This window comes from Camelina sativa, chromosome 17, assembly GCF_030686135.1.
Source record: "Camelina sativa cultivar CO46 ecotype springtype chromosome 17, ASM3068613v1".
In the NCBI taxonomy this organism is placed as follows: Eukaryota; Viridiplantae; Streptophyta; class Magnoliopsida; order Brassicales; family Brassicaceae; genus Camelina; species Camelina sativa.
This window is the reverse complement of record NC_141896.1, coordinates 39,393,497-39,421,394: the sequence shown is the minus strand read 5'-3', so window position 1 is coordinate 39,421,394 and position 27,898 is coordinate 39,393,497. Positions and strand designations below refer to the sequence as shown.

The 27,898-nt window shown below is 33.4% G+C and overlaps 5 protein-coding genes and 1 long non-coding RNA gene across 11 annotated transcripts; 2 read left to right on the top strand and 4 right to left on the bottom strand.

Annotated features, from left to right (window-relative positions):
• The first annotated feature begins 507 nt into the window (after positions 1–507).
• Positions 508–5,460, top strand: LOC147924909 (uncharacterized). Its single transcript, XR_015586817.1, has 3 exons — positions 508–618; positions 915–1,541; positions 4,661–5,460. It is a non-coding gene; the product is annotated as an uncharacterized LOC147924909 (long non-coding RNA).
• Positions 5,461–8,998: 3,538 nt separating this feature from the next.
• On the bottom strand, positions 8,999–10,887 carry LOC104758788 (uncharacterized). Its single transcript, XM_010481732.3, has 3 exons — positions 10,545–10,887; positions 10,153–10,368; positions 8,999–9,427 (listed from the first exon to the last, which is right to left on the bottom strand). The coding sequence occupies exons 1-3, from the start codon at positions 10,591–10,593 to the stop codon at positions 9,120–9,122; spliced, it is 573 nt and encodes a 190-aa protein (XP_010480034.2). The 5' UTR covers positions 10,594–10,887; the 3' UTR covers positions 8,999–9,119.
• Positions 10,888–10,915: 28 nt separating this feature from the next.
• RH20 (DEA(D/H)-box RNA helicase family protein) lies at positions 10,916–13,841 on the bottom strand. 2 transcript variants are annotated; one of them, XM_010481726.3, is made up of 10 exons: positions 13,540–13,841; positions 13,063–13,331; positions 12,707–12,886; positions 12,468–12,629; positions 12,215–12,369; positions 12,041–12,133; positions 11,869–11,954; positions 11,545–11,771; positions 11,221–11,454; positions 10,916–11,106 (listed from the first exon to the last, which is right to left on the bottom strand). In XM_010481726.3, exons 1-10 carry the CDS (start codon positions 13,593–13,595, stop codon positions 11,060–11,062), a joined length of 1,509 nt encoding a protein of 502 aa, XP_010480028.2. In that variant the 5' UTR covers positions 13,596–13,841; the 3' UTR covers positions 10,916–11,059. The 2 variants fall into 2 exon arrangements, with proteins under 2 accessions (XP_010480028.2, XP_010480030.2); XM_010481728.3 differs by having other exon boundaries at positions 13,063–13,323; positions 13,540–13,679.
• Positions 13,842–13,877: 36 nt separating this feature from the next.
• On the top strand, positions 13,878–15,730 carry LOC104758785 (uncharacterized). The gene is made up of 6 exons (XM_010481729.3): positions 13,878–14,161; positions 14,244–14,380; positions 14,778–14,867; positions 15,053–15,105; positions 15,294–15,396; positions 15,494–15,730. The coding sequence occupies exons 1-6, from the start codon at positions 13,933–13,935 to the stop codon at positions 15,617–15,619; spliced, it is 738 nt and encodes a 245-aa protein (XP_010480031.1). The 5' UTR covers positions 13,878–13,932; the 3' UTR covers positions 15,620–15,730.
• On the bottom strand, positions 15,671–18,639 carry TMN6 (Endomembrane protein 70 protein family). The gene is made up of 7 exons (XM_010481730.3): positions 18,317–18,639; positions 17,876–18,040; positions 17,685–17,794; positions 17,477–17,585; positions 17,276–17,388; positions 17,025–17,175; positions 15,671–16,963 (listed from the first exon to the last, which is right to left on the bottom strand). The coding sequence occupies exons 1-7, from the start codon at positions 18,422–18,424 to the stop codon at positions 15,806–15,808; spliced, it is 1,914 nt and encodes a 637-aa protein (XP_010480032.2). The 5' UTR covers positions 18,425–18,639; the 3' UTR covers positions 15,671–15,805.
• A 2,918-nt stretch (positions 18,640–21,557) lies between these two features.
• FRUCT5 (beta-fructofuranosidase 5) lies at positions 21,558–27,898 on the bottom strand. 5 transcript variants are annotated; one of them, XM_087495361.1, is made up of 8 exons: positions 27,547–27,844; positions 27,399–27,407; positions 26,418–27,289; positions 26,136–26,294; positions 26,024–26,029; positions 22,219–22,466; positions 22,030–22,120; positions 21,558–21,924 (listed from the first exon to the last, which is right to left on the bottom strand). In XM_087495361.1, the coding sequence occupies exons 1-8, from the start codon at positions 27,704–27,706 to the stop codon at positions 21,688–21,690; spliced, it is 1,782 nt and encodes a 593-aa protein (XP_087351487.1). In that variant the 5' UTR covers positions 27,707–27,844; the 3' UTR covers positions 21,558–21,687. The 5 variants fall into 5 exon arrangements, 3 of the variants coding, with proteins under 3 accessions (XP_087351487.1, XP_087351485.1, XP_087351486.1); XR_015586814.1 differs by lacking the exons at positions 21,558–21,924; positions 22,030–22,120; positions 22,219–22,466; positions 27,399–27,407 and adding exons at positions 22,879–23,226; positions 23,347–23,587; positions 23,677–23,859; positions 24,002–24,266 and having other exon boundaries at positions 24,481–26,029; positions 27,543–27,791; XM_087495359.1 differs by lacking the exons at positions 26,024–26,029; positions 27,399–27,407 and having other exon boundaries at positions 27,543–27,898.

Here is a 27,898-nt window from a genome sequence, read left to right as displayed (position 1 = left end):
TATATTTGATCTGTCAGCGTTTTATATTTTTAATTAATTATATTTAATTAATTAATTAATCTTAATTATGTTTTTCTAATAGCAATTGAATGTAATTTTTTACATATTTAAAGGTTAGTTTTATATTTGTACTTCTCAATTTATAGTAGGATGGTCATCTTCTCACCGAAATATTTTGGACTTGTAAATAAATTGCAAATTCAGTCGGAAAATTCATGAAAGAAAATGATATATATCAAATTCATATACATGTTAATTGATAGTTTGAAATGTTTCATAATACATATACCCTAAATAACAAAATTTTAAATTAATATACTACTTTAATCATATCTTAGATACACAAAACGCATATTATAAATTTTTTTATTACTAATCGAGTTATATATCAATCGGCCCAAAAGTTAATATCAATATTATGCGGTATGAATGAAAGACCCATTTACTTCTAGAAAACCTAAGGAACCCTAAAAAAAAGATATATAAACATGTGTTCATATGTTTCTTTTATGAAAAAATGGCATCTTATCTTGTAATACTCATTTTCTCGCCGTCACAAAAATTTCAGATTTATCAACAGTTCTAAATTTAATCAGAAAATTCATGAAAGATTTGAAGGTATCTTCGCTAATCTCAAATTCATATCATTGTTGATTGATAGTTGGTTCATAGTTTTTACTAAAATTATATATTATAAATTGTTTTCATTCAATCACTGATTAGCCTGTCAAATATCTCAACATAATCATATATTCATGGTGTAACTATACATAATTTTTCAAAATATTTGTAAGTTTTAGATCTTGATTTATAATATTTTTTGTATCAAACAATTATTTCATATTCAAATATATTCAAACTCGAGATCTCGACTTTTATTTTAGTTAAGTCGAGATAATTTATGTATTGAACAGGATAATCATCAAAAACATTTTGGACTTGTAAGGAACTCCAAATATAATCGGAAAATTCATGAAAGATTTGAAGATATGTTCGCTAATCTCAAATTCATAGACTTGTAAATCAATAGTTAAATTTTAAATATATTAGTTGTTCTTCAAATTACATATTATAATTTTTCATTTGTGAAATTGAAGTAAGATGAAATTTAAGATTAACATGTCAATATCTGCACATGATCATAAACTTATTGTGTACTTATATAGTTATATGTAATGTTTAATCTATGCAAATCTTAGATCATCTTCTATTCAGATCGATTCAAGATCGAGATCTCAATATTTTTTTTAGTTAAACCGAGATAATTTTTTGTATTGAACAGGATCATCGTCAAAAACATTTTGGAGTCTAAACAATTTCATATCTAATCGAAAATTCGTGAAAGATTTGAAGGTTTCTTCACTTATCTCAAATTCATATACTTGTTAATCAATAAATACTTGTTAATCAATAAACATAATGATTTTATTATTGATTATAATTGGTTTTATTATTGATTTTAATCATATGTTGATCTCTAGGCTAGCTTGCGCTAATCATGTTGCCAACAAACAAAGTTACCTTTTCAATGTGTCAACTAGGTGATAGCCGTGCTGTATATATTTTGTTAGTTATTTTTTTGTAATTTGTATTTTTGTAATATAGTTTTTTATTTTAATTTATTTTCTTTGTTTATATAGTATTTATTTGTATATTTGGGGTTATACAGTAAATTGGAAATCCTAATAGAGTAAGTAGTTTGTAAAATGTAGTTTTTCACGGAAACAGACACACCACAATAGTAGATAGTACGTAGTTTTGTAAGAGAATAGACACTCCGCAATATCGAATAGTAGTTTTGTAAGAGGATAGACACACCCTGCTTCCATGGCTTAATTTATAGTTTGATAAAAATACATGCTTTAACGGATTTAACTCAAAACAAAATTTATATTTTAAATTTTTAAGAATTAAAATATTAATATTACTTAAATATTTTATAGACTTTAAATATATTATAATATTTTAAACTTTCAACGGAGTTCAAATATTTATAATAATTTAAACATTGTATAAAAAATTTAAATATTTATAATATCTTAAACTTTTTTTAAAAACGTAAATATATTATAATATGTTTACTTTTTAAAAGTTTAAATATTTTCAAATATAGAACCAAATTAAACTGTTAAATTTGGATACCTGATAAATCAAGCTTCCTGCTCATTTGTACTCAAAACATTTTAGTCACATATTTATAATGATTATGAACCATATTCCATAATATTTAGTCGATGTGGGATATACACCTTTTCTGTAAATTAGTTTACAACTTTACATATATATAATTTCTGCGTTTTTAATTTTTTCTATCTATACTACTCACAATTAATTACTAAAATTTTGTTAAGGAAATATTATAATATCGGAAATCAAGCAATTTAGTCAGATTTGGTAACTTGAATATTCGTTTTTAAAGATTTTAACTGAATCACTAAATATTCATTTTAAAAGATTATCTGTTAAGATCAATCTCGGTAATTAAGGAAATATCTGAATTTTTGGTAATTAAAATTTATGGTTTTCATTTAAATACCTTAAAGGAAAATAAAATCAGAGTGTTTGCCTATAACGAATAACTCTGTTTGGGATCTTAAATAACTAATCTTGAATGAAATAATATACTGGATCCGAAAAATATTATTCTGGAGTACAAACAGATCCGCGGATTTTTTTCCTTCTGTAGTCGGATATGTAAGGATCCGCGTCCCGACCCGGCAATTTTTTAAGTAATCGACCGAGGGTATTTTCGTCATTTAATGAAATCAAAACTATAGGTTAATTAGATTAAATTTTGTGATTCTCTAATCATTTTTAATGAAAAACCTACCAAAACCAAGTCATGGTCCATTTTTACTCTAGAGAGTACTTCTGCTTTAATAGTATAGATTCCATCACTTGAATCATTGATAGCACGATCTAAAGCTTCAGCGTAGGTTTCCCATAGAGTACATGATAATCGTTTATCTCTAAATAAGAATTTTAACAGACATAGATTATATTAAAATAGTATAACGTATAAGCATGAAAATCTATATAAAATAGATTTTAAATAGTATAACGTATAAGCATGAAAATATATATATTATTTTTGTTATGAACAAAAAAAATCTAAAAATATATATTTAGATTTATAATATTACTCAGTGTCTCTTATCTCAAACTCAATTTTCTTCCTGGTAATGTTGTTACGATTTTTGTTATGAACAAAAAAAATCTAAAAATATATATTTAGATTTATAATATTACTCAGTGTCTCTTATCTCAAACTCAATTTTCTTCCTGGTAATGTTGTTACGACTTGTGATTTCTTCTAAACCTCCAAAACTGACTACTTGACCAATAACGTCTGTAAATATAAATAATACAACTATTAATAAAATCATCTTTGTAAATTAGTAACAAAATATATGTATTATGAAATTACCTAGCAGGAGATTTTTGTCAAGATTTCCAGCAAGTATACTATCAAACGATGTGAATGATAGGTAATGATCATTAGATACATTTTGAGAAGGAATAATTGTGGTACTATATCTGGTACTTATCTTATACTTTATAAGAGAAGGACGCAAGTAGGATGTACAGAGATTCAAACCAAAAGTTGATATAACTTTCCAAGATCCAGGCTTCAATTCAGATTCAAACTTTTTGATATGATCCTTTCTGATAGAAGCTCCTATTTTGTCACCCTATATAAAACAAAAAAATACTCTTAGAATGAATTGATATTAATATATTAGCAAAAGAATAATAAATCTATACTTAAAATACATACTGTTTCGTCAGCGAGAATTAGTTCGAGTGATTCACCAAGTTTAGCGGTATTCATTTTCCAACTGTGGAGAATTTTGACTTGAATACGCCAAGCGTTTTTGTATTGTTTTAGGTCTTTCAAAGGAGTGTAAGATAGGGGTAGAGCCATCATTTTATGTAACGAAGTAAAAATGGATTATTTTAGTATAATAATCCAATAGAAAGTTCTCAATATATTTATAGTGAAATTCATTGATTTAGGTTATCAATGTATAGTTAAGATTTGATATCAGGAATATACGCAAAATCTATTTACTTGCTTGATTCGTTACAACTGATAAACGAATATTCCTTTGAAAATTTGATCGTAAAAGATTAGTTCATAATTGTAACATCGGAAATCAAGGAATTAAACAAAATATGGTAACTTGAATATTCGTTTTATAAGATTTTAACTGAATCAGAAAAATTTCCTTTTAAATTAATATTTGTTATGATATGTTTCGGTAATTAAGTAAATATTCAAATTCTTCGGTATTAAAATTTATGAAATCAGAGTGTTTGCCTATAACGAATGGGTTTGTTTGGGATCTTAATTAACTAATCTTGAATTAAATAATAAACTGGATCCGAAAAATATTATTCTCGAACACAAACAGATCCGGTGGTTATTTTCCTTCTATTGTCGGTTTTTTTAAGGATCCGCGTCCCGACCCGTTTTTTTAAAGTAATCGACCGAGGGCATTTTCGTCATTTGTCAAAATCGAAACTATAGGTTAGTTAGATTAAATTTTGTGATTCTCTAATCATTTTTAATGAAAAACCTACCAAAACCAAGTGATGGTCCATTTTTACTCTAGAGAGTACTTCTGCTTTAATAGTATAGATTGCTTTAATAGTATAGATGTGAGGTCAAATTTTAATATATATATATATTTCAATCTTACTTGCTATATATATATATATATGTTTCAATGTTACTTGCTAAGTCTATATTGTTTTCATACAACGTGGTACTGTTGAAGAAAGAATGATAGAAATGACTAAAGAATGTTTCTAAAGCATTTAGTGGTGGAAAAAATGAAAGAATCAAACCTTAGTTAGATGTTTTCATTATTCGAAGTTAAATTATTTCTAACTTATTACTAGCTTTTATATAAGATTGGAAACAAAAGGTTAAACTACTAAAAATATTTTCTTATGTTAGTTAACAAAATCTTTTTGGTAATTCTACCTTTTGATTCCAACCTTGTCTAGAAATTGTAAATCAGTTGGAAGAATGTAAATGTGAATAACAAAAACATACATGACTAAGGTGTGGTTGTTTTATTTTCCCCACCACCAGATGCTTTAGAAGCATCATTTTAGTCGTTTGTATAATCGTTTCTTTATTACTACATCCATGTATGAGACGGTAAACTATTACCTTAAAGAAGACAATAATTAAAGGCTTAATCAATGACATAGAAAAAATAATTTATAAATTTCAAATCGATTACATTGACGTTATGAAAAGATAACCTTCTTTGTTGGCAAAGACGATGAGCTTTAGCCATAGCTTGAAGATAATCTTGAAGTTTCTACTAGCAGGTGGAGACTCATCTACTTCTAGCGACCCTCATCATCTTGATTAATAAATATATCGAGCAGGCAGAGAGGAACACTTACTGATGAACCATGTAAACCATGTATGGTCAAAGACCTAAAAAAAGGCAGATTTTATTTTTTCAATATTCTGTATTTTCCTGATTTCCTCAATATCACACGATTTTACATTTTTTTGACTCATACGACTTTTAAATTAGTGTGCAAATCAACGGACAAGCTGTAAGCATGTACTCTACTAATATTCAGTCTTTCATGACGAATATTAACAGTTTATGTTTCCAGATTGTTCAGATTATTGGAAACCATCAAACAAACAACACAAAGCTATAAGAAACTCGACCTCTCTATAAACTAATGGTATTCATCCTTTCTTGCTACTTTACTTTTTTTTTACTAAAAAAATAATAGCTTTTGATCGTTGGTGTTTCACATTTTCCAGACCTTTGAAATTAACCTAATTTTTATAAATACTTCAAACTTTACTCAGTGTTGTTAGTCTCAATAAAATTCTCCCTTTTTATAATTAAGTCTCGATTTCATGTCCAAAAGACTTATTTATTCTGACTTTGCGATTTTCTTTCCTCATTTTTATAAAATTATAATACATCTCTCATGAGCTTTTTCTGATTATTTAGTTTCAGTTATTGCTGAAGCATCAAAAGAGATAAATAATTACACAGTATACATATCCGAAATGAGTTTTACCTAGTTCATCTTATAAAGTTGGAAAAACACAGTTGAACACACGCACAACAATAAGAGAGCATTATATTTTTGTAATCACTTATTGCAACAACATTGAACATTATTAGAAGAAACAATAAAACATGCTCCATTTCTGAACCCTCTTGCTTGACAAGCAGGCTGACATTCATGGCTTCCAAACTGGAACCGCACACATGGAATACCAATGCAGTTTCCAGGGTCTTCTCGTATATAAACAACAAGTGATCACAATAATTATATATATGCCATAAGCCATATTGTATAAGTGTTTAATAAAATATCAAACCTTTTTTTTTAAAAGCATAGATTACACACATAAATATATGGCTAATGGCTATTCTATATTTTTCCTGAGAAAATGTTATTCAAGTAATGGATTTTAATGATTAATTGTAGTTATATAAAAAGCTATTATGTACACACAAAACAATAAATGCTACTATTTTTGTAAAGAGAAACCTTACCTCCGAAGGCTGAAACGTCATTTTTCGACATAGAAATTGCCAATATTACTACAAGAAAGAAAGAAGCAATAGTTTTTGTGATACTCATCATGTTTTTAAAAAAGAATTATTGGTATTTGAGAAATATATGTGTTATACTCATCATGTTTTTAAAATCAGTTATAAATGCGTATCTAAACAGAATTTTTTAAAAATAAATTTAATCAATTTCGTTTTTTTTTTTTTTTTGTCAATAATCAATTTCGTTTGATATATAAGGAAATCGAAATTAAATTCTACATATAAATAGAACAGATAATCTAAATATTCTCCACAGATCGGGTAAAAGTCGGAATGTATAACCCAAAATTATATTTACGGATCTTCCTTAATCTTCTCTTTCGTTACCATATTCTTTTTTGTAAAGTAATGCAATGAAAAATTCACATTAAATGTAAACATTAAAATCGTCCTACAATTAAGGAAAACTATTAATAGTATATGATGAATAATGTGCATCCTATAAATAAGGGAAGATCAGCTCGTTTTGTTAATGTGCCTTTTATAAATAAGGGAATATATGAATTCCAGATTTGTAAAGTATACAATCGGAATCCACGAAACATTATAACAATTATATAGTTTTAAGCTATAAATCCGGTTATGGTAGGGTTTTTATAGGGAAAAAAGATGGCGATTTAGTGCTAACATGACGCCATTAAATCAAAATAATATCTATATTTTTTTATTAAATATTCATAAAATCGCTAAAATACAGTAATAAAAACTAATTAGTACACCTACACGACACTTTAATGGAGATGTACAAAAACTATGGCTCAGACTGGTAACATAATTTTTTTAAGTTGAGTTGCAGAGAATATTATAATTCGATGTATCTTGCAGTAAAAATTATGTGGTAAAAACAGCAGTTTGATATAAAAGCATACTTATTGCACATACCTCCACTTGAGTGTCAAGAAAAATAATTAATAATATTTTAATTGAATTAAATTATTTTATTATTTTTTAATTTATACAACCAATCATATGAAAACATGTGGTAGATCCAGTGTCTATATGTATCTGGGCAGAGACAATGAATTAAATAAAAAAGAATAAATTTTTGTATTATATAACTGAATTTTCGTTTTTTTAATTAAAAAATAGATAAGTCAACTTACCACATCTTAACCTATGAAAATTTCCATGATGTTGAATAATGTTTTGAGTTAACAATTTTACAAAGGATATAACTCAAAATTGTAAGTCAACCATTACACATTGTAACTTAAACTCAACTTTAAAATTTTTAGTTTTGTTGTTGATTGGTAACATTTTTGAATAATCTATGAGTTAAGTCCATAACTCAACTTAACTCAATGGTAATTTATGTTACCAATCAAAGCCTATATTTTCTTTATTATTCTTTGTTATACTATAAACTAAATAATTTTGTTTCTTTTTTTTGTAGATGTATTGACCAAATCGTTAATCATGGGATATGCAAATGCTAGAGTTGAACAACAAGCCAACAAACTTTAGTATTAAGAGATTAAAAGTGAGTTTAATAGACTCTTTTTTTTAAAACAAACTGTGAGTTTAGTAGATTTTAATATTTTATAATCTAGAGTTCTTTTCATTGTATGATAGATAAATAATTTATATTTTTGGTATAGTGATGAAAGACAGAGATTGTTGTGTAATTTGTGGGGTATGTTTACTGAATAGGTCTTTGAATGCAACTAACGGAATTATGAATCGATTTTGTATAAATTATGTATCTTCAATTTTATTTTAACTTTTACTAAATAGTATATTTTTCGGTTTTTTAAAGTCAGTTTCCTCAGTAACTGTGACAACTCGTCCCGTTGACTCCACTAGCCCACCGCTAGCTTACCTCCATAGGCCCCAAGCTGGCTATGCAGGGCATTGATCCTAACCCCTCACTGTGGACACCCAAATCCACCAGTTGGTTATTGGTGCGTTATGCATTCCTCAACCTTGGTCCCTACCCTTTAACAACCTTCCCACAGGACAAGCTGTCACCAATTGAACTGCATTGAAACAATAATTCAATGTGACAAAATCAATGTAACGCACCTTAAGCGGCGATCAACATCAATATCCCAATAAATTAGTTACCAAACTTGCATAGAAACTAATTGCACAATATATAATCAATTCCCTAAATTATTTCAATTTGTAAAACTAGGGAAATAAAATTTGAAAAAATCTCAACATTTTTATGACTTTGATTATATTGTACCGCATATTCTTATTCTTCACAAGAATTCATTTATCTAAGAATGTTGTGGTGGGTAAAAAAAACCCAGCCTGGCCCGAACCTGAAAAAAGCCAGCCCTAAAAAATCTGAATTCACAAAACTCAAACGGGTTTTAAGTCTTGTGAGTGAACCCGAATGGGTTTTTAATTTTGTGAGTAAACCCGAACGGGTTTTAAGATACCAAAGTGACTGATTTCAACATTGAAACGAAAAAAGGTTTCCAAAAGCAAAACATCTGATATCCACAAAGTAAGAATTGAAGAAACCAAACCAAACTATAGAACCAACACAAGCTGAGCTCAGAGAGTAGGAATGGTTTTGGAGCCTATGAACTGTTTCAGAATCGCTTTCTCCTCGTCAATCCGTTTCTTCTCTTCTGCGTTTTTCGGATTTAATTTCCTTTTCTCCTCCAACATCCACTTGAAGAGCTCACGTTGTTGTTTCTCCGGAACTGGCTCACGTGCCTTGACCACCACTGGCTCTGCAACCACTGCGGAAGACACAGTCTTTTCCACAGTAACAGGTGCTGCAACTGAAACCGATTTAGCAGGCATCTCTTCGTTTACAGGATCTATTTCCTTTTTCTTAGTTCTGAAGAAAAGATAACCTGCATAAAGAACAAGGCAAAGAACCATCAGTATTTGAAATGAAAGTCTCTGTGAAGGCAATTCCATCAAGATTGTAACTTCAACAAAGTTCTAGGGCATACAGATATAAACGAGCTGATGAAACTTGTATTTTCCAAGATCAGGAATAAAGAAACAATCAAAGGAAGAATCTCAATGGAGCGAGGTATCTATGTAACTATCTTAAATGACTCTTAATATCATATACTCTAATAACAACACGAAAAAACTGAACACACCTAATCAGATGTGGGGAAAAAAGGTAATCCATAAACTAAGGATTAGTCATGCTTCAGCAGGAGACAAAAGAACCTCAAAGAATATTATTAGTCTGCACCATTACGATACAGGTTTTTATAGATCATGTTATACAGTTTGCATCTAAAAGTATTAAGATGAGCAAAATCCTGCAGTCAAAGTTTGTGTGTATCAATAAGAGACAGTAATCAAACTCTTAAGGATCACAAAAGATCTATCAACCAAACTCAAACATTCATACTATAGCAATAACAAAACACATAACATGAAGTAGATCTCAATGGTGTGGCTGATCAAAAACCTAATGATTCTAAACTCTTACTTAGTAGCCATAAGAACCAAAACGTAAACCAATGTATAAAGTCTCGAAACCAGCAAAATATCCACCCTAATTTGGATTTTGGACTACTCACACAAAACTCAGAATCAGTAAACAACGAATGATTACCTCCGATGGCGAGATTGACGGTGAGGAGAACCGGCCAGACATATTTGTACCTCCGAGCGAATGATTCTTTGGGAAGAGGCGGAGGAGGAGGAGGAGCACCACCCATGGAATACGAAGCAGCGGCTTTAGCAGCCGGAGAAGGTGTTGATGACGATGGAGGATGAACAGTAGGATTATTGAAATTGGCTTCAACGTGCTTCAGCTGAGCAATAATGGCTGGGACACACAGATATCACAATCGCGAATGAGATCAATACACACAAAAGTCAAATTACATAAATCCAAAAAAAAAAAAAAAAAAATTGTGAAAGATTCGTTGAGTGAGCTGGGCAAAAAAGCGACTACTTCTTCCGAAAACAAAAACGTAATAATAAATAGTGTTGATGTGTTACCCTTCTTCTTAGGTTTATTGGTGAAAAGCTTTGGAGTTTCTTCACTCATGGCGACTCGATTCGATCAACTCAGATAGCTTCTCACTTCTTTCTTCGCCAAATGTGATGTCTCTCGTTTCTTCTTCTTCTTCTTCCTCTCTTGGGCTTCAAGTTTAATTTAGGGATTTTACTTGTGCTTTTAATATCTCTTTATTATAATTCGTTTACAGATTATAATAAAAAAATGCTTTTACTACCTGAATTTATTTTGAAAAAAGATATCTCAAGAAAATTAGAAATGATATTAGACCCAATCAATTTTTAATTAGGATGCTTTTTTCTGAAAATACATATGGTTTATCTTACTCTAATTCGGATGATCAGATCAAATGTTTTATCTTACATGTTTTTTTTTTAATGCTTTGCTGTAAATGTCAAATGTTTGAGGAACAAAATAGTAGTAAGGTCGCAAATCAATGGAGAAAGAAAATTCACTGAGCCACTAAAGCCATAATAACATACAAAAATCAGTGTGATCAGCTCCACCCTCTTCTGCTCCCACGGTCTCTGAATCCCCCAAGCCCTGTTTCCACAATAATCAGAATCAAGACTCGACCAAAATGATCATAACTTTGACAAAAAAAATTGATATAACCAAGAAGAACTTGAAATCTTTTGCTTGTGTAAACTGACTGACCTGGAGGAGCAGGGGCGGTGCTGCGACCCATTGAAGCCAATTCAGGGCTCACTTTTTGTCCAGCTTCTTCTAGTATGTTGATAAGTTCCTTGGCGAATCTCGCATTTGCAACTGTGAAGAAAGTGTATGCTGTTCCTTTAGCCCCTGCTCTACCCGTTCTTCCAATCCTGTGAACATAATCCTCCAGTGATCCAGGGAAGTCATAGTTTATCACATACTTCACATCTTTCACGTCTGTTCAAAACAAGAATACATTTGTTAGCTTGTCGCATGCTTAACTGGAGTTGATGTTGCGCACAGAGGAGAAAGGGAATATTGTAGTACCTAATCCGCGAGCTGCCACATCTGTAGCAGTCATTATAGGGCTTTTGCCTGATTTAAACTCCGAGAGAACCCAATCTCTTTCAGCTTGGCTTTTATCACCATGTATTGACAAAGCAGGCCAACCATCCATGCGAAGCTGACGAGTGATTTGGTCACATCCCTTTTTTGTATCGAGGAAGACGAGAATTCTGCTTCCATCCATTATGTCTTCAAGCAACTTCACCAATCTGAAAAAAATAGCAAAGAATAGTTTTTGATTCAACACAATTTCCATGACAAGTGAAATGAGATTGAGACAAGGAGAGCATAGTTAAGGAGACGTACTTGTTATACTTTTGGCTTTCTGTAATGACATCAACAATCTGACGGATTGCACGGTTAGCTTTTAAATCAGAAGATCCTATTATCACCTGCACTTGAGACAAAAGAAGCCTGCTAACTTTTTGTTGACTGCTAATTAAACCATTATGAGAAACGTAAGAGAGATGACTCTTACTTTGTATGGGTTATAAAGAAACTTCTTGGATAGTTGTTCCACCTCCTTAGGCCAAGTAGCACTCCAATACAAAGTTTGACGGTCTGGCCGAATCTGCACAGGTTAAAAAAGATTTAAAGACAAAGCACCAAGGATACACATATATGTGACCAAGACAGAAGTAAGAAAACGAACATGTGAAACAATTTTCCGAATCTGAGGGTCAAACCCCATATCCAGCATTCGATCAGCCTCATCCAAAACAAGATAAGTAACCCTTCGCAGGTTTGTGTTGTTCGACTCCATCATGTCTATTAACCTCCCGGGAGTAGCTATAACGATTTCCACACCTAAATCCACAGGCCCCCAATAATCACTATCAGAACCATCCACAACAAAGAATCAGAAATCTAATAGTTTGAGAAATGTCACGAAAAGCACTCTTCACCTTTCTGGAGATCACGCACTTGAGGCCCTTTTGGAACTCCACCATAAATACATGTAGTCTTAATTTTAGAGGATGAACCAAACTTAGATGCCTCTTGCTGTATCTGCACAGCCAGTTCACGTGTCGGAGCAAGAACCAAGACGATTGGGCCGTCCCCAGGAGCTGAGAAAAGTTGTTTTGAATCAGTACAGCCTTGACAACCAGGAAAAAGAACTTCACGAGTAAAACTCAAGCGTTACCTAAAATTGGTTGGGCATTGACATGGACAATTGCAGGTAGTAAGTAGGAAAGAGTCTTTCCAGAGCCAGTTTCAGCAATGCCAATAAGATCACGTCCCTTCATTGCCATTGGCCAGCCCTGAGATTGTATAGGCGTAGGTTCAGTAAAACCAGCCTTCTTAATCTCTTCCAAAACATAATCTGGGCCAATCAGGTAACTCTTATCAGTAGCAATATACAAAAGAACTTACATACACATGTAAGTGAAACTGATCACAGTCTAAATCCCTACCATGATTCCCAAATTCAAGAGCAGAAAACAAATCAAACAGAAGTCAAAAGCAGTAGTAGTTCTTTTGGATATGAAATCAGCTCACCAGGAAAACCAACATCACGAAAACTCTTGACAGGTTTGGGAATATCACGGCCTTCAACAGTGATTTCCCTCAGCTTACGATACTCTTCAACTTCTGCCTCAGTCATAGACGCCACAGCCTGCGATTCCACATAGAAATTCTTCTCGAAAGGAGTCAAACCATCCAAATCTAGCTTCCTTGGAGAGACATTGCCATCACTATCCTTTTTCATGCTTGATGTATGACTACCTGAGCTTCCGTATGATGAAGCCCCACCAAACCCTGAGTCACTAAGAACAAACAAATTTGAAAATGAAACAAACTCTTCTTCTTCTCCAACAGTACACACCCACAGAGAATTCAAAACGCATCACGCACACGAATTCGATCAAAATTAAGCCGGATTTGCTTCATACTCGGTACAAAGGGAGTGCATAGAGCAACTAAGAGGAAACAATGAGTTTATCAATTTCGATACGAAAGCAAACACATACGTACCTTCGACGGTCACGGTAAGAGGTGGAATCGCCGGTTCGGCTATCGTAGCGACTCATGACGTTGGCCGAATCAGTCTCTCTCCGATTAAGAAATATGATCGGAAAAGTTGAGGAAAAAAGGGAGCTACGGGTAACTGAAATCTAGTCGTTAGGGTTTTACAAATTGGGACGAGCGAGCGAGAGAGAGAGAAAGAGAGAGAGAGAGAGAGAGAGAGAGAGAGAGAGAGAGAAGGCTCGTATTGCTAAAACTACGCTTGTCTTTATTTATTTCTGTGAAACAGACAATTAATAACACGCCACGTGGATTAATCAAAGTCACCGCCTCATCTTTAGTACCGTCTCAAAACAGGGGAAACAAAAAAAAAAAAAAAGCTGGAAGTTTTTTTTTAAAACAATGGCGATTTTATCAGCGAGCTCTTCTTCTACTATCGTGAGAGCTGCTTTAGATACAACGCAGCCGAAGCTCCGATACAATCCTAATGCTCCGAGAAATGTTAAGAAAACCCCTAATTTGAGTTCTTTCGTACCACCTCCGTCTCCGTCGTCATCATCTCCGGCGACTAACTTAACAACTGAAGCAAGCGTCTCTGTTTCTGATTTGCTCAAACGCCCCGCAAGCAAAGGTAAATAATTAGGATTTTGATGAAGAACCGTTTTGTTATGTCCACTTCAAGATTCTTACTAAATTTCTGGTTTTATGTGTAGACATTGGTGATGGATTTGATGATGATGCTTCTTGTATTGGATATGAGAAATGGTTTCCAAGTCCACCAAAAGTTGAGAAACCTAGATCTGTTTTCAATGCTGCCTCTTTAGCTTATATTGGCGATTCAATCTACGAGGTTAGTCTTCTGCCATTTCCACTTTTTTGTTTGTTCTTCAGTGATTTTATACAAGTTTTATGTACTTAATACTTGTTGTTTTAGGATGCAAGTATGTCAAATTATGATTATTTTGGTGTTTGTAGCATTATAGCAATCACTATGAGTTTGTGTTTCCTGATTTTAGACCAGTTTAGGATGCAAGGCTATCAAATGAGGATTATGTTAGTGTTTATAGGATTAAGATGGTCACTATGAGCTTGTGTTCGTGACTTAAGACAAACTAAATTGCACTTAATCCTTGTTGTTTTAGGGTGCAAGAATGTTAAAATGATAGTGTTTATAACATTAAAGGAGTTCACTTTGTTGATACTCCCTTTAATTTTATATCGTTAACCATATTTTTTTGGCTTTTTAGATATATGCTCGTCGGCATTTTCTTTTCCCTCCACTTAGTATTGAAGAATATAACGACCGTGTTAGAGCAGTGGTTCGATGTGAAGCACAAGTACGTTTGCTTATCCCTTCTACTCTCTGTTTACCTCTGATTCACATTTTTGTTTGCAATTTCATTATGTGTGTGAAGTTGTTATGTCGTCTCTTCCATTTAATAAGCCTATAATGTATCGGCATTGGTATTGTTATCATTGTTCTTGTTGAAGCTAAACTCTTCTGTGTGTCTTTCTTCTTCAGTATGCTTTGCTGCAGAAGCTTGTTGATGATGATTTCTTAACGAAAGATGAAAGGTCAGTTGCAAAATCCTGCTAAGTTAGCAAGCAAATTCATACATATGTTTAGCATCAAGATTTTTTGTCTCCTACCATCTCTCCATTTATCTGAAAGATGCACGAAGATATTAACATCATAACTATTTCAAGCTTTTTGTTTGAGATGGCATATATTGATCGATGTGATGGAAACTTTGTTGTTCCAGAGATGTACTTCGGTGGGGAAAAAACGTAGGCTCGGTTAAAACACGGTCAACTAGGCGTGCTGGTGTTGCCGTTTACAACAAGGCCTCATCATTGGAAACACTGGTAAGTTGCGTTCAAATCTGAAACTCATAAGTGTAGTACAAAATTTGTTGCTTTTACCTTGTGTAAAATCCGTTTTTATGTTTGTTCAATTTCTCAGATTGGGTATCTGTATCTATCAAACGGGAAAAGATTGGAAGAAATGATGCAGAAGCTAGGATTTTCAAGTGGTTCTTCAACAGAGAGAATGATTAAGGAGGCCAAGCCTAAACTATCTTTTAAATAAACTATTTTGTAATCTAGTTACATGCATAACTTTGTAGTCTGTATGACTGTATGATTGAAAATGTTTTGAATATAGGATCCATTCATCAAAACGATACAAAGATTTGGTAAATTTTTTGTTTCAACTGTACTACTAAACCAACCAACAAACCTCAAGAGGCATCAAAAGTAATGTCACTTAATCTAATCAGTCAATCTTCACTGAGGAGTAGATTTTTCTAACAAACCATAGACATGCGTAGAAACCGATTGAGCCGGTTAGCACAAAAAACGAGTACGAGATGATGATCATGTACCCGAAGTAGAGCACTCCTGATACTAGTTTTGAGATCTCAAGCTTTGTGAAGAAGTAGAAGATGGAGTAGAGGAAGAGGTAGAGTGAGGATGAGCCTGATGTGAGGTATGCTCTCCACCACCAATTGTAGTCTTCACTGCAGAGCTGAAAGTAGCAGAGAACGATTGTGATCTCTGCGCAGGTCACGATCAAGATCAAGAACACGATGAAAAGGAATCCGAAGATGTAGTAGAATTGGTTGAGCCAGATCGATGTTAGGATGAAGAAGAGCTCGATGAAGACTGCTCCGAATGGAAGGATTCCTCCAATTAGTATTGAAAAACCAGGTTTCATATACCAAGGTTGCTCTGGTACTTGTCTCGGGATCTTATTTGTTTTGACCGGGTCTTCGATTGCTGGTTTTTTGTGACCGAGATAGCTACCAATGAAGACTAGTGGAACAGAGATTCCAAACCAGAGACATACCAGAGCAAACATTGTACCAAAGGGAATGGCTCCAGATGACCGCTCTCCCCATATAAGTGTGTTGAGAACGAAGAAGATAGCAAAGAGTATACCAGGAAACATAAATGCAGTCTTCAAGGTGATTCTTTTCCACTCGTTCCCTTTAAACATTTTGTGAAGACGAGAAGAGGAGTAACCCGCTAAGATGCCCATGAATACCCATAAGAGAACCATGGCAGTCATAAGCCCTCCTCTGTTGGATGGAGATAAGAAACCCAGCAATGCAAACATCATTGTCACAAGGGTCATACCAAAAATCTGAACACCTGTGCCAACGTACACACAGAGTAATCCAGAGTTGGCGGGAGTCCTAAAGACATCTCCATGTACAAGTTTCCATCCAGTTTCTTCCTGAGCCTCGTCTTGGGTCTCGAGCTGATTGTAGTTTGAAATATCCTTGTATAAAGTTCTCATCATGATCATGGCTACCATTCCAGAGAGGAAAAGGACAATCATAAGTGAGTTTATGATTGAAAACCAGTGTATTTGATCATCGTTCATTAGCAAGTATGTGTCCCATCGCGAAGCCCATTTGATTTCACTCTCCTGCATATATCAAACGTCATAAAATGTTCACAGAACGCAAATAAAGAGCTCTCAAAATTACCTTGAAGGTGACATCATATGTAAACACAATTTCTTTTCCTTCCTCAACTTCTTGAGGAACAGTGTTGCTTTGGATCAGATTCTTTGTGTCTTTGTTGCATGTTGTTAACTGAGGATTGTTTTCATCCCAATCTTTGTACTCATGCAATACACTAACCAAAAGAAGAGAGAGAAAAAAAAACAGTAGCTTATAAGAATTGAGACCAAATCATACTCATCAATAAATGTTGATGATAACCAAGTAGACAATACCTGTTAGGCGTAACCTCAAAACCAACAATGCGAGAAGAGTCAGACTCTTGGTCTCTATGGTACATGACTCGGAAACTCAAGTGGTTATGGATAAAATATTTCTTCTCTTTACTCTACAAAAGCAAAGCAAGCTACTCCTAATTAGTACAAGAAAATGCTTAAAAGGTAAGACTGTAGTCAAAGGTTTAAGAGACGTATTACCCCTTCATAACTCCCTTTGAAGCCAACACGGTAACCATGTTCATAAGTGGTTGACTGAATCCCATCTTTTCTTTGTCTAAGAACAGCTACCGGAAGATTATCAAGAATCCTGCACAATCATTTCATAATAAAAGTTAAAAGAATCAATCAAAATTTCAAAACTACCTCATACAAATCAAGAACAGCATAATTATATATATAAACTTACATATTAGCTCTGTATTCATCATCAATCTTTTCCCTGAAATTTTTAGCAGACTCAGCATCGACTTTAATACGGCAACCTACTCTACAAGGCTGATCCTCCAACATTTCAAACTGAAACAAAAATCGAAATTCTCAGCATCAAATCCAAAGATGATACGGAAAGAAGAGGAATCATATAAGCTTTTTGCTTACAGTATAAACCGAATTCTCAATGCGATCTCCTCTGAGAACCTCCCCCAAATTTTCGCCAGTATTCAAGATCTTGGGAGGCTTACAGTATTTCAGGTAATAGTAATCATAAGGAAGTTGAGTCTTCGTAGACGACAATTTGTTCACTTTGACATAAAGAGGATCCCCCTGTGATCAATCACAGCACAAGCAAAGGTTTACAAATTCATGAGCTCAATAGCTTCAAAATAAATCACCGTAAGCTGATTATAACATTCAATTTCACAGATCCCTACATTCTCTAATTGGCAATTACAGCTCAAAGATCCTTCGACGACATTACTAGACGCAGTAATTTCCCATAGATCTAGATTGTATTACACGCTAAAACAATCGGAATCAACATCAGAAACCCTAGATCGATAACGCCATCAAACGTGAGATCGGAATAACTAAAAAGAGTACCTTCTGAAAATCGCGAGGAGCGACACCGGGAAGGTAAAAAGCGCGAATGGTGGAGAACAAGAATAAAAGGATTAAGAGAGTGCCGTAGATTCGAATCCTGATCGCCATCTTCGTTGCTTTCTTCTTCTTCCTCGACCTCGACGCTTCTCTCAGATAGAAGAACAAGTAGCCGAGAGCAGTGAGAGGATTAAAAATCAATGGAAGAAGAAAGCGTTTTTACTATAAAACGGTAACGTTTCGCTTATTTTTCTATATTCTTTATTTGTTTTTTTCTTTCTTTTTGACAAAAAAAAATGTTAAAATGTTAAAATGAAATTCACAATATATACAAAATATTTTCATTTCATAATTAAATAAACAAATAAAAGTATGCTCTTTTTGATATCCTATTTATATGATGACAGAAAGAAAAAAAAAAGACATTCTATTAGTATCCTTTTGTTACTACTAGGAAAGCGACCCGTGCGTTGCCGTACGGGGAGGTGAAATACTAAATTGAAATTTAACATTTGTAATTCATCCTAAATTCTTTCTTTTCTCAATTAATTTGATCATTTTCACTTCTTGCTATTGCTTTCTGCTGATTAAAAAACCAAATATTCATTTCAATGTTATTATATTTTATGTTGTCACACACAAAAGTGAGCTTTTTTTAGAGCTTGATTTATTATAAATATTACTTTTAACCATATATAAAATTTTACTTATGCTTGTTTCCGACCATATAGTGCTATATATTGGTATCCTTTCTTAATTCGTTATTAGAAATTGTCTTTGTTGTTGATCATTATCAATCGAAATACATACGAGGCTGCTTCTCTCTTGGTTTATTTACTGTATCGAGAAAATACTAAATGCCACTTGTCGAAGGAAGGTCGAAGATTGGGATCGGAGTAGATGGCTAGATTGAGTTTCGTTTCGCCTTCACTTTGATACGCGATTTCTCTTTCCATAGATTATTGATTCACAAATCACAATCAATATTCCGATGCTGTAAGCAAGTGGAATTTGTATACAAATGATTTACTATGAACATTACTTTTGGATGTTTGTGGATGTTTGTGGATGTTTTTTGTCTCTCACTTTTAGATATGTACAAAACCGAGTTTTATATGACCGACCAATCAAACCTAATTGGTTAGTATAGACTATAGAGTAACTCACATACTTCAGCTACAACTTTTAGAGATATATATTTGGCTATAATGCTTTCCACAGTTACATGCATGTTGGTCTCACGTTTTCCCTCAAAAGACCCCCTTCTTTCCTCCCTTTTAATGGGTTAATCTTGATTGCCTTATTTCCTACTTACACATTTGATACATGGATTTGTAATATTTGCTTCAAATCACATATTCCTTTTTGGAAAAGAAAAAAAAATCAAGACGTAACAGACTAAGAATGCATATAGACAAAAACTTGTACACTCATCAGCGATTCAATCAAAGCAATTCAATTAAACTACAAAAGTTCAGAAAATTAATATAGAATAGAGGATTTTATGTTGGTCTCTCCCAATGCATCCCATTCCACCGTGTCGGCTGCTCTCCTTCCAGGCTGCATCCCCCTCTATTTGATTTCCCACTTATGTCTATGAATCGATACCATCATGTTCTTCAATAAACAACAGCGAAAACGATTGGGGAAACAAGTGATAATAATATCTCACCTTTTGATGTTCTCTTCTTTAGGTTAAACACTAATTTTATAAATTTCTTGCATTTTCTTTTTTTTTGGCAGATTCCAGATCACTCTAAAAGTGACTGTTATACATTATGTTTTTAAAAAGTTGTATATACAGATTAGAAAGTCATCAAAGACTAAATAAGTTACCTTTAGTAGATCTTTTCTTTCTAACTTGACTTGTCATTTGGTCGTGCTTACGCTTTCTAGAATTTGATTTTGTGTTGTCACAAGTATGTCTGGCTTTTTCTTCGGCACTCTCTATTTCCATGCTCATTTGTAATATTTCTATATATTATCAAAATGTTGGATACCCAAAAAGTATAAGAAATTATAATTCAACTAAAATTTTTAAAAACTTTATTTACAAAAAATGTAAACTAACATGGATCATGAACATCTAATGGACATCCTACAGAAAAAAAAATAATAATAATAATAAATAAATAACATTTATACCATGTTTGTTAGAAAAAATAAATAGGTTAAATAAGCACATATATAAAATTATAATTATACCATGTTTGTTAAAAAAATTTGGCTTATCCGTAGCTCTAGCATCACTGCATATCATCATGCCTCTCGTATCTTGGTTTTGGTTTTTCCAAAAAGTCAAAAAATAAAATCTGCACATTGAGAATCAAAAACATTAGCCATGCAAAAAATATGGCACACGTACTTAATAACATTAACCATGCAAAAACATGAAAACCAGAAAGACTAAAAATTTTGAAGAGACTAAAAGTTAACAAAACTAAGATTAATGTATGAACTTAATAGTGTCGACTAACGGTAATAATAATCTAACCGAGAAACACTACAAAAATATTAAATTACCTTGAATTAGAAATTGATGCTTGAAAGTTAAAAAAACACTTCAATAATACAATTCTTTAGTACTCAGAAAACAATTTTTCGAAACTTGTTTATGTAGTCAAGAAAAGTTTATATATAATAAACAAAGAGGTGTAAGACGTAGAGGTTTGAAATGTAAAGGTGTAAAAATTAATAGATGTGAAACATGGAGGTACAACAAAGAGGTGTAACACATAGAGGTGTGAAATTAAAAGGTGTAAAAATTAATAAATGTGATTTTTGAAACTAGGAGGTACAACAAAGAGATGCAAAGACTAAGGAGGTGTGATTTAAAAGGTGTAAAAATTAATGGATGTGATTTTTGAAACCAGGAGGTACAACAAAGAGATGCAAAGACTAAGAGGTGTGATTTAAAAGGTGTAAAATTAATAGATGTGATTTTTGTAAGCAGGAGGTAAAACAAAGAGATGCAAAGACTAAGATGTGTGATTTTTGAAAGATGGGGATGCGACGAAAAGACACGATTAATGATTTTAAACCGTTGGATTAAAACTGGAACTAATCTCATCCGTTGGATTAAAAGTTGATACAAAAAGTGGGTTTGCTATTATATATGGATATTCTCTTTTTAAGTTTGTTCCATTCATTTTAAGAAAAATAGTAATTTTGAAAATGAAAATACCTTAAGCTTCAATGAAAAAACTATATAATCTTTTGCGTAGAAAGAAGATGTATACAGAAATAAAAAATAAAAAACTTCGAACTTTGAATTGAATAGTACAATGTTCAAGAATATTGATATCACATAATAATGTTGTGGTCTCTTAATTGTTTTGATTTCCCCCGTACAATGTAGTAGTATATTTTTCCACTCAAAACTGTTTAGGTGAGTGTGCATCTTCACGCTCGATAAAAGGTGAAATCGACTCGTCATTGATTTGAGCAGACTTCAAGCTCCAAGCACTTAGGCTTAAGACATCAACACTTTGAGTTCCTTTGTTGAAGGCAAAAAGATTTGCATTTTCTCCAATTGCCAATTTTGGATACACTCTAGAGGTTATACATTTTCTGCCTCCTCCACCATAACTCTCCACTATCGAGTGATCAATCTTCAAAAAGAAAATTAAAAGATTAAGATAGAAATATTCATCAATTCCGTCGTAGTATATAAGCATCTATTAAAGGAAATGTCTTTCGTATACTTAAAAACTTACCAAAGTCCTAAGAGAAATTGTTTGGTGAGAAGGGTCTATCGCCACAAAAGCACCAAAGGCGGATTTATCATTTTCATCATTTAACGAAGATCTGAGAGTACCATTAAAAATTGCATTAACATTTGATGTAAATATGAAAAGAATCTAAACGTGTCTTAATTTGATTTATGTAAGATTTCATTTAAATACCTGTTCTGGTTACTGCACATCAACACCAGGTACTTGGTATTCTTATTAGTATCATTAGACTTGAAGATTCTGAAGTATACCGACGTGTACTCTTCCATGTCCTTGGATGCCAAAACCTTCAAACCAAATGGTCCTATACCGGACTTAACCGACGATTCATCTTGACCACATATCTTTTGTGGGTCGGTCCAACTCGGATCAATTACATCTGCTTTCTCAATTTCATTTACCTTGAATAACACCTCACACTACAAGAAAACAAGCAAATAGCGACTGCACTATTAGTCACTATTTAGTCGCTAAACAGTGTGTTACGACTAAATAGCGACTAAAACCAGTAGTCGTAAATCGAGAGTCGCTAAAATAAATAGTCGTAAAATTAGTCGCCAAATAGCGACTACATTACGACTATTTTGCGTAGTCGTAAATGTAGTCGTTATATAGTCACTAAATTTAACGACTACACTACGACTATTGTACGACTATTCTAAATAGTCATAATGTAGTCACCAAATTTAGTGACTAATTGAGAACTAATTTATGATTATGTATTTAAACAATATTGTATTTATACAGCATTATATATATATACTATTTTGATAATATATATATTTTATTAATTATTTTTAAATATATATAAGTTATTGGAATGAATTGATATTAAAAATAAAAAATACTATATTTATTATTATGAAACCATAATATAAAAAAAAAACTGTATTACAAAATAAAACTAAAAACATAGTTAAAAATAAGAATACAAAGAATACATCATACTACTAAAAAAAGAAAGTAAATATTGGAAATGCACAAACATCAAGGGTTAATGTTTGAAGCGACGGAGAAGGAGGTTGCTTTGCTTTCCCAAGAAGTCTTTTGCTTTTGAGATGAATGTTGAAGATTTTGACCTGAAGCAAACTGCAAAGACCGGGACAAGGAGAAAGGAAGCTGAGCTGATGGAAGCATTTCTTAAGGAACTTAAGGCGAGGGAGAATGAGCTCAGATTGCCTAATGACACCATCAGAGAGAAATTAGCTGAGCTGGAGAAGAAATAAGTTTGCTTAAATATACATAAACTGGATTTAACAAACACAAACGAGGGAGAATGAGCTCAGGCTGCTTACATACCTTGAAGCGAGGGAGAATGAGCTCAGGTTGCTCACATATACCTCCTAAACTCGATTTAATAAACCCAAACAACTTTGGTTAACAACTGTGAGTCTATATGGTCACATGAATTCTCTTATGAACTGGATTCCCTTGGACTTAGCTCAAGCAAATATACCTTAGCCCTGGAGCGCCCAACATGAGAAGGACGAAATAGATATTGCCTATTCAGGTTACTGACTTCAATAGTGTCCATTTTAATCTGTAACATCGAACAAGAACCAGGAAAAAGAACTTAACAGCGAACAAGAACCAGGAACAAGAACTTCACGAGCAGAACTCAAGCGTTACCTATAATTGGTTGGGCATTGACATGGACGATTGAAGGTAATAAGTAGGAAAGAGTCTTTCCAGAGCCAGTTTCAGCAATGCTAATAAGATCACGTCCCTTCATTGCCATTGGCTAGCCCTGAGATTGTATAGGCGTAGTAGGTTCAGTTAAACCAGCCTTCTTAATCTCTTCCAAAACATAATCTAGGCCAATCAAAAAACTCTTATCAGTAGATATATACAAAAGAACTTACATAGACATGTAAGTGAAACTGATCACAGTCTAAATCAAATGAAACAGAAGTCAAATCCAGTAGTAGTTCTTTTGGATATGAAATCAGCTTACCAGGAAAGCCAACATCACGAAAACTCTTGACAGGTTTGGTAATATCTCAACAACAGTAATTTCCCTCAGCTTACGATACTCTTCAACTTCTGCCTCAGTCATAGCCGCCACAGCCTGCGATTCGACATAGAAATTCTTCTCGAAAGGAGTCAAACCATCCAAATCTAGCTTCCTTGGAGAGTCATTGCCATCACTATCCTTTTTCATGCTTGATGTATGACTACATGAGCTTCCGTATGATGAAGCCCCACCAAACCCTGAGTCACTAAGAACACACAAATTTGAAAATGAAACAAACTCTTCTTCTCCAAAAGTAAACACCACAGAGAATCGAAAACGCTTAAAGAACACGAATTCGATCAAAATTAAGCCGGACTGGCTTCATACTCGGTACAAAGGAAGTGTATAGAGCAACTAAGTGGAAAAAAAATTCTGAGTTTTATCAATTTCAATACGAAAGCAAACACACACACACTTACCTTCGACGGTGTGTTGTATTCAGAGCGGTCAGCATCAAGTAATTTGGTTCGCTCTCGGAAGTAGTCTTTACGGGTAGGTTCCTCATGTTCAGGGATTCGACAGTGAATGAAGGCTACTCCAGAGCGTGAGTAATTACGAGATCTGAGATCCGCAAAAATGCTCTGGTACCAGATCTAAAAACTTGAGAGGATGAAAACAACGACAAGATGAAGATCGAATAGAATGAAACAGCGGGCGGAGGAGAGAAAGTTAATCGGCTAAAGAGACAAAGGAGAAAGAAGAGAAGGGGAGAAAGTTAATCAATCCCTCGTGAAGGAGACGAAAGAGAAACAAGAGCAGGAAAAAACCTTGTCCGTTGGATTAAATTAATCAACGGTTGATAGTGTAATCCATGTGTTTACATATCATCCAATAAAAAGCTTTCATTATTTAAAGAGTAATTTGTTGGATCAAAACATATATACTTTGCAATTCTGGGTTCATAATTCAGGAAATGACATTTGAAATTTATGATTTGGGACTTGGGGTTTTGAAATTTAGAAGAATATTAGACTTGATTTAGATTTAAAAATATTTTTTTTTAGGTTTTAAAATGACTAAGTTTAATAAATTTTGTAAGTATATAGTTTTTGGAAAGACTGATTTATATGTAAATACTAAATAGTTTTACATCTTGGTTTTATAGATATTCAATGGCTATATTTTGGGTGAATGATCTATGATTTAATTTCTATACATGAATTATAAAGGTTTTAAATTTAAGGTTAAGGGTTTTTGAGCATAAGTTTTGGGTTTATGGTTAAGTGTGTTGATAAAAATATAGGATTTGGAAAACTATAGTTTTTTGGGGTTAAGTTTGGAAAAATTAGTTATATACATATATATAATGGTTATGGTTTGGTTTTATGGTTTTTGAATTAATTTATAAGATTAAGAATTTAAACTTCAAAATTTAGATTTGATGATCTAGGTTTTGAAGTTTGGTTAAGGGTTTGGGGGTATAGGGTTTAGGGTTAAGATTTAAGATTTGGGGTTAAGTTTTGAAAAATTAGATTTTCTTTTAAGCATTAAAGCTTGGTTTTATGTATATATAAGAATGGCTATGTTTTAGTTTTATGGTTTAAGAAATAATTTCTAATATTAAGAATTAAATATTCAGGATTTAAACTTTAAGTTTATAATTTAGGTTTTGGAGTTTGGTTAAGGTTTTGCAGTTAAATTTTGAAAATTTATATTTTCTTAAATAGTGACTGATATACGACTTATTGGCGACCTATACCATGAGTTGCATCTTAGTCGCTAAATTAGCGACTATTTAACAACTATATGTTCTGTTATACAATATAGTCATAAAATAGTCATTAAATTACGACTAAATTACCGACTACGGTAAGTAGTAGCAAAATAGTGACTATTATACGACTAAATTTTTGTAGTCGTAAAATTGTCGCCAAATAGTCGCTAAATAGTGGTTAAAAATGGCGACTACATATGTCGTCGCCATTTGTAGTCGGAAAAAGTATGTTTTCTTGTAGTGTCAACATCTGCCTGCTCAATATCAAAATAAATAAAAGAAAATCAAAGTACGTTGACTTGTCGTCTAAGTTAAGAATAAGGATGAGTCGTCTAAGTTAAGCATAAGGATGAGTCATACCTGTGCAGCAGTGACACCATGAACTTGGAGAGTAGATCCTGCTTCAAGAACTTTGTTGTGCCAGTTGACTTGTTTCCCACGCAATGTCTCAATCTCTTCAATCGGCCATTGTAGTAATTCCTTTCCCGATTCATCAAGCCATATCTTCCTCGGAAATGACTATCATCAAATCAACATAACCAAAAAAAAGACACCGGTTAAGTTGATTCAAGAATCTGAAACCGAAGCTATTTCATTGTAATAAGCGGATTTATTAAAATGTAGGGCAAATTGAAAACATACCTGAAGACCAGCCCAACCCTTCTTGATATCATCCTTAGCCGGAGACGATTCATTAACCCAACCCCACAAGATCCTTCGTTTCTTATCATCATCGTAAAACGTTTTCGACGCGTAGTATTTCCCATAATCTAACCTCGGAGCCGTTTCGTCTTGCACAAACCCAAGATCCGGTACATACACATCTTTCTCACGATCGTAACTCCCAATCGTGTAATAATCATGTAGTGTCTCAATCAAACTCACTTTAAGCACGTACTTAACCTCATCCTGACCAAACGAAGACGTCTCAACACCGTCCGAACCGGTTGTCGAGACCGGGAAAAAATCAGGACATTCCCACATTCCGGTTAAGTCTTCGTAATGTAAAGGCGTCGTCGATTGCGTCCAGTTGAAGAAATCTCTGCTTTTGTAAAGAAGCACTAACCCTCGGCGTTCGTCCGTCGAGCTACCGACGATGACTCTCCATTCTCCGTCAAGACCGAGCCACGCGGTGGTCGGATCTCGGAACCGGTCTGGGTCGATTCCGTTAACCGCGTTAGGCGTCATAAGAGGGTTTAGCGGCGGTTTAGACCATTCTAGGAGATAGGGATCAGAGACGTTAACCGGAACGGCGACGTTTTGGACTTGGCTTTTGTTTTCGTCAATGCCGGTGTAGAGGATCACAGGTTTACCGTCTGGTAGAATCGTGACGGAGCCTGACCAACAGCCGTTGATATCTGACGGCTGAGATGGGCTGAAAGCTGGAGGCTGTGGAGTCCAGTTGACTAAGTCAACTGACGTGGAGTGTCCCCATACGATTCTTACATCCCAAACGGCACCGTATGGGTTATATTGGTAAAACAGATGATATATTCCTTTGTATATCATTGGTCCTACACCCCACACGAGAAAAACACAAGAAAAGAAAGAAAAAAAAGATTAATATTTTCTATTTTGGGATTTAATAATACTTTTATAGATAATGGAATAAAAAGAACTAACCATTAGGATCTGTGGATTAGATTTGGTCGAATTTTAGATTTCATCGAAAAAGAACGGAGGCAACCAAGAAAAGAATATGTTAATTTAGAGGATCGAATACATTAATAACATCGATGGATTAGTAGATCAAGATCGGTAAGGTACATACCGTTCATCCAATTTCTGGGAGGTTGAAAGTGATAACCGGTCCGGTACGGTTGGTCGAGATCTTGGTGTGAAGAAGAAGCTTCAAGATCGGTGATAAAGTAGCAGAGCAACAAAGAAAGTAACAGTGACAGACCAATTTTGGAGCGATTTACTTTCGCCATTGTTGTTGCTCTGTTTCTTTTCTCTCTTTCTCTCTTTGTTCGGTCTAGTGATGTTTAAGTAAGAGATTTTAACGGCTAATTTAATAATTGTATATGCGTTAATTAATAACTTTATAGATTGGGTCTCTTTTTTTTTTATCATCTGGGAGATTAATTATGTACAAGTGTGCACGTCACTGCAGATATAAATCC

Coding starts and splice junctions, on each gene's coding strand:
- LOC104758788 (XM_010481732.3), bottom strand. CDS start 10,593: ATGAGTGAAGAAACTCCAAAGCTTTTCACCAATAAACCTAAGAAGAAG. Junction 10,369..10,544: donor CAATAAACCTAAGAAGAAGG/GTAACACATCAA, acceptor TGTGTGTCCCAG/CCATTATTGCTCAGCTGAAG. Junction 9,428..10,152: donor CGTCAATCTCGCCATCGGAG/GTAATCATTCGT, acceptor TTCTTTATGCAG/GTTATCTTTTCTTCAGAACT.
- TMN6 (XM_010481730.3), bottom strand. CDS start 18,424: ATGGCGATCAGGATTCGAATCTACGGCACTCTCTTAATCCTTTTATTC. Junction 17,586..17,684: donor GATGAATACAGAGCTAATAT/GTAAGTTTATAT, acceptor ATGATTGTGCAG/GATTCTTGATAATCTTCCGG. Junction 17,389..17,476: donor TCAAAGGGAGTTATGAAGGG/GTAATACGTCTC, acceptor TTGCTTTTGTAG/AGTAAAGAGAAGAAATATTT.
- FRUCT5 (XM_087495361.1), bottom strand. CDS start 27,706: ATGGCGAAAGTAAATCGCTCCAAAATTGGTCTGTCACTGTTACTTTCT. Junction 22,121..22,218: donor ATGTGCAGTAACCAGAACAG/GTATTTAAATGA, acceptor TGGTACTCTCAG/ATCTTCGTTAAATGATGAAA. Junction 21,925..22,029: donor CAATTTCTCTTAGGACTTTG/GTAAGTTTTTAA, acceptor TTCTTTTTGAAG/ATTGATCACTCGATAGTGGA.
- RH20 (XM_010481726.3), bottom strand. CDS start 13,595: ATGAGTCGCTACGATAGCCGAACCGGCGATTCCACCTCTTACCGTGAC. Junction 13,332..13,539: donor TCTTACCGTGACCGTCGAAG/GTACGTATGTGT, acceptor GTTTGTTCTTAG/TGACTCAGGGTTTGGTGGGG. Junction 12,887..13,062: donor TCGTGATGTTGGTTTTCCTG/GTGAGCTGATTT, acceptor TGATTGGCCCAG/ATTATGTTTTGGAAGAGATT.
- LOC104758785 (XM_010481729.3), top strand. CDS start 13,933: ATGGCGATTTTATCAGCGAGCTCTTCTTCTACTATCGTGAGAGCTGCT. Junction 14,162..14,243: donor CAAACGCCCCGCAAGCAAAG/GTAAATAATTAG, acceptor TTTTATGTGTAG/ACATTGGTGATGGATTTGAT. Junction 14,868..15,052: donor TGGTTCGATGTGAAGCACAA/GTACGTTTGCTT, acceptor TTTCTTCTTCAG/TATGCTTTGCTGCAGAAGCT.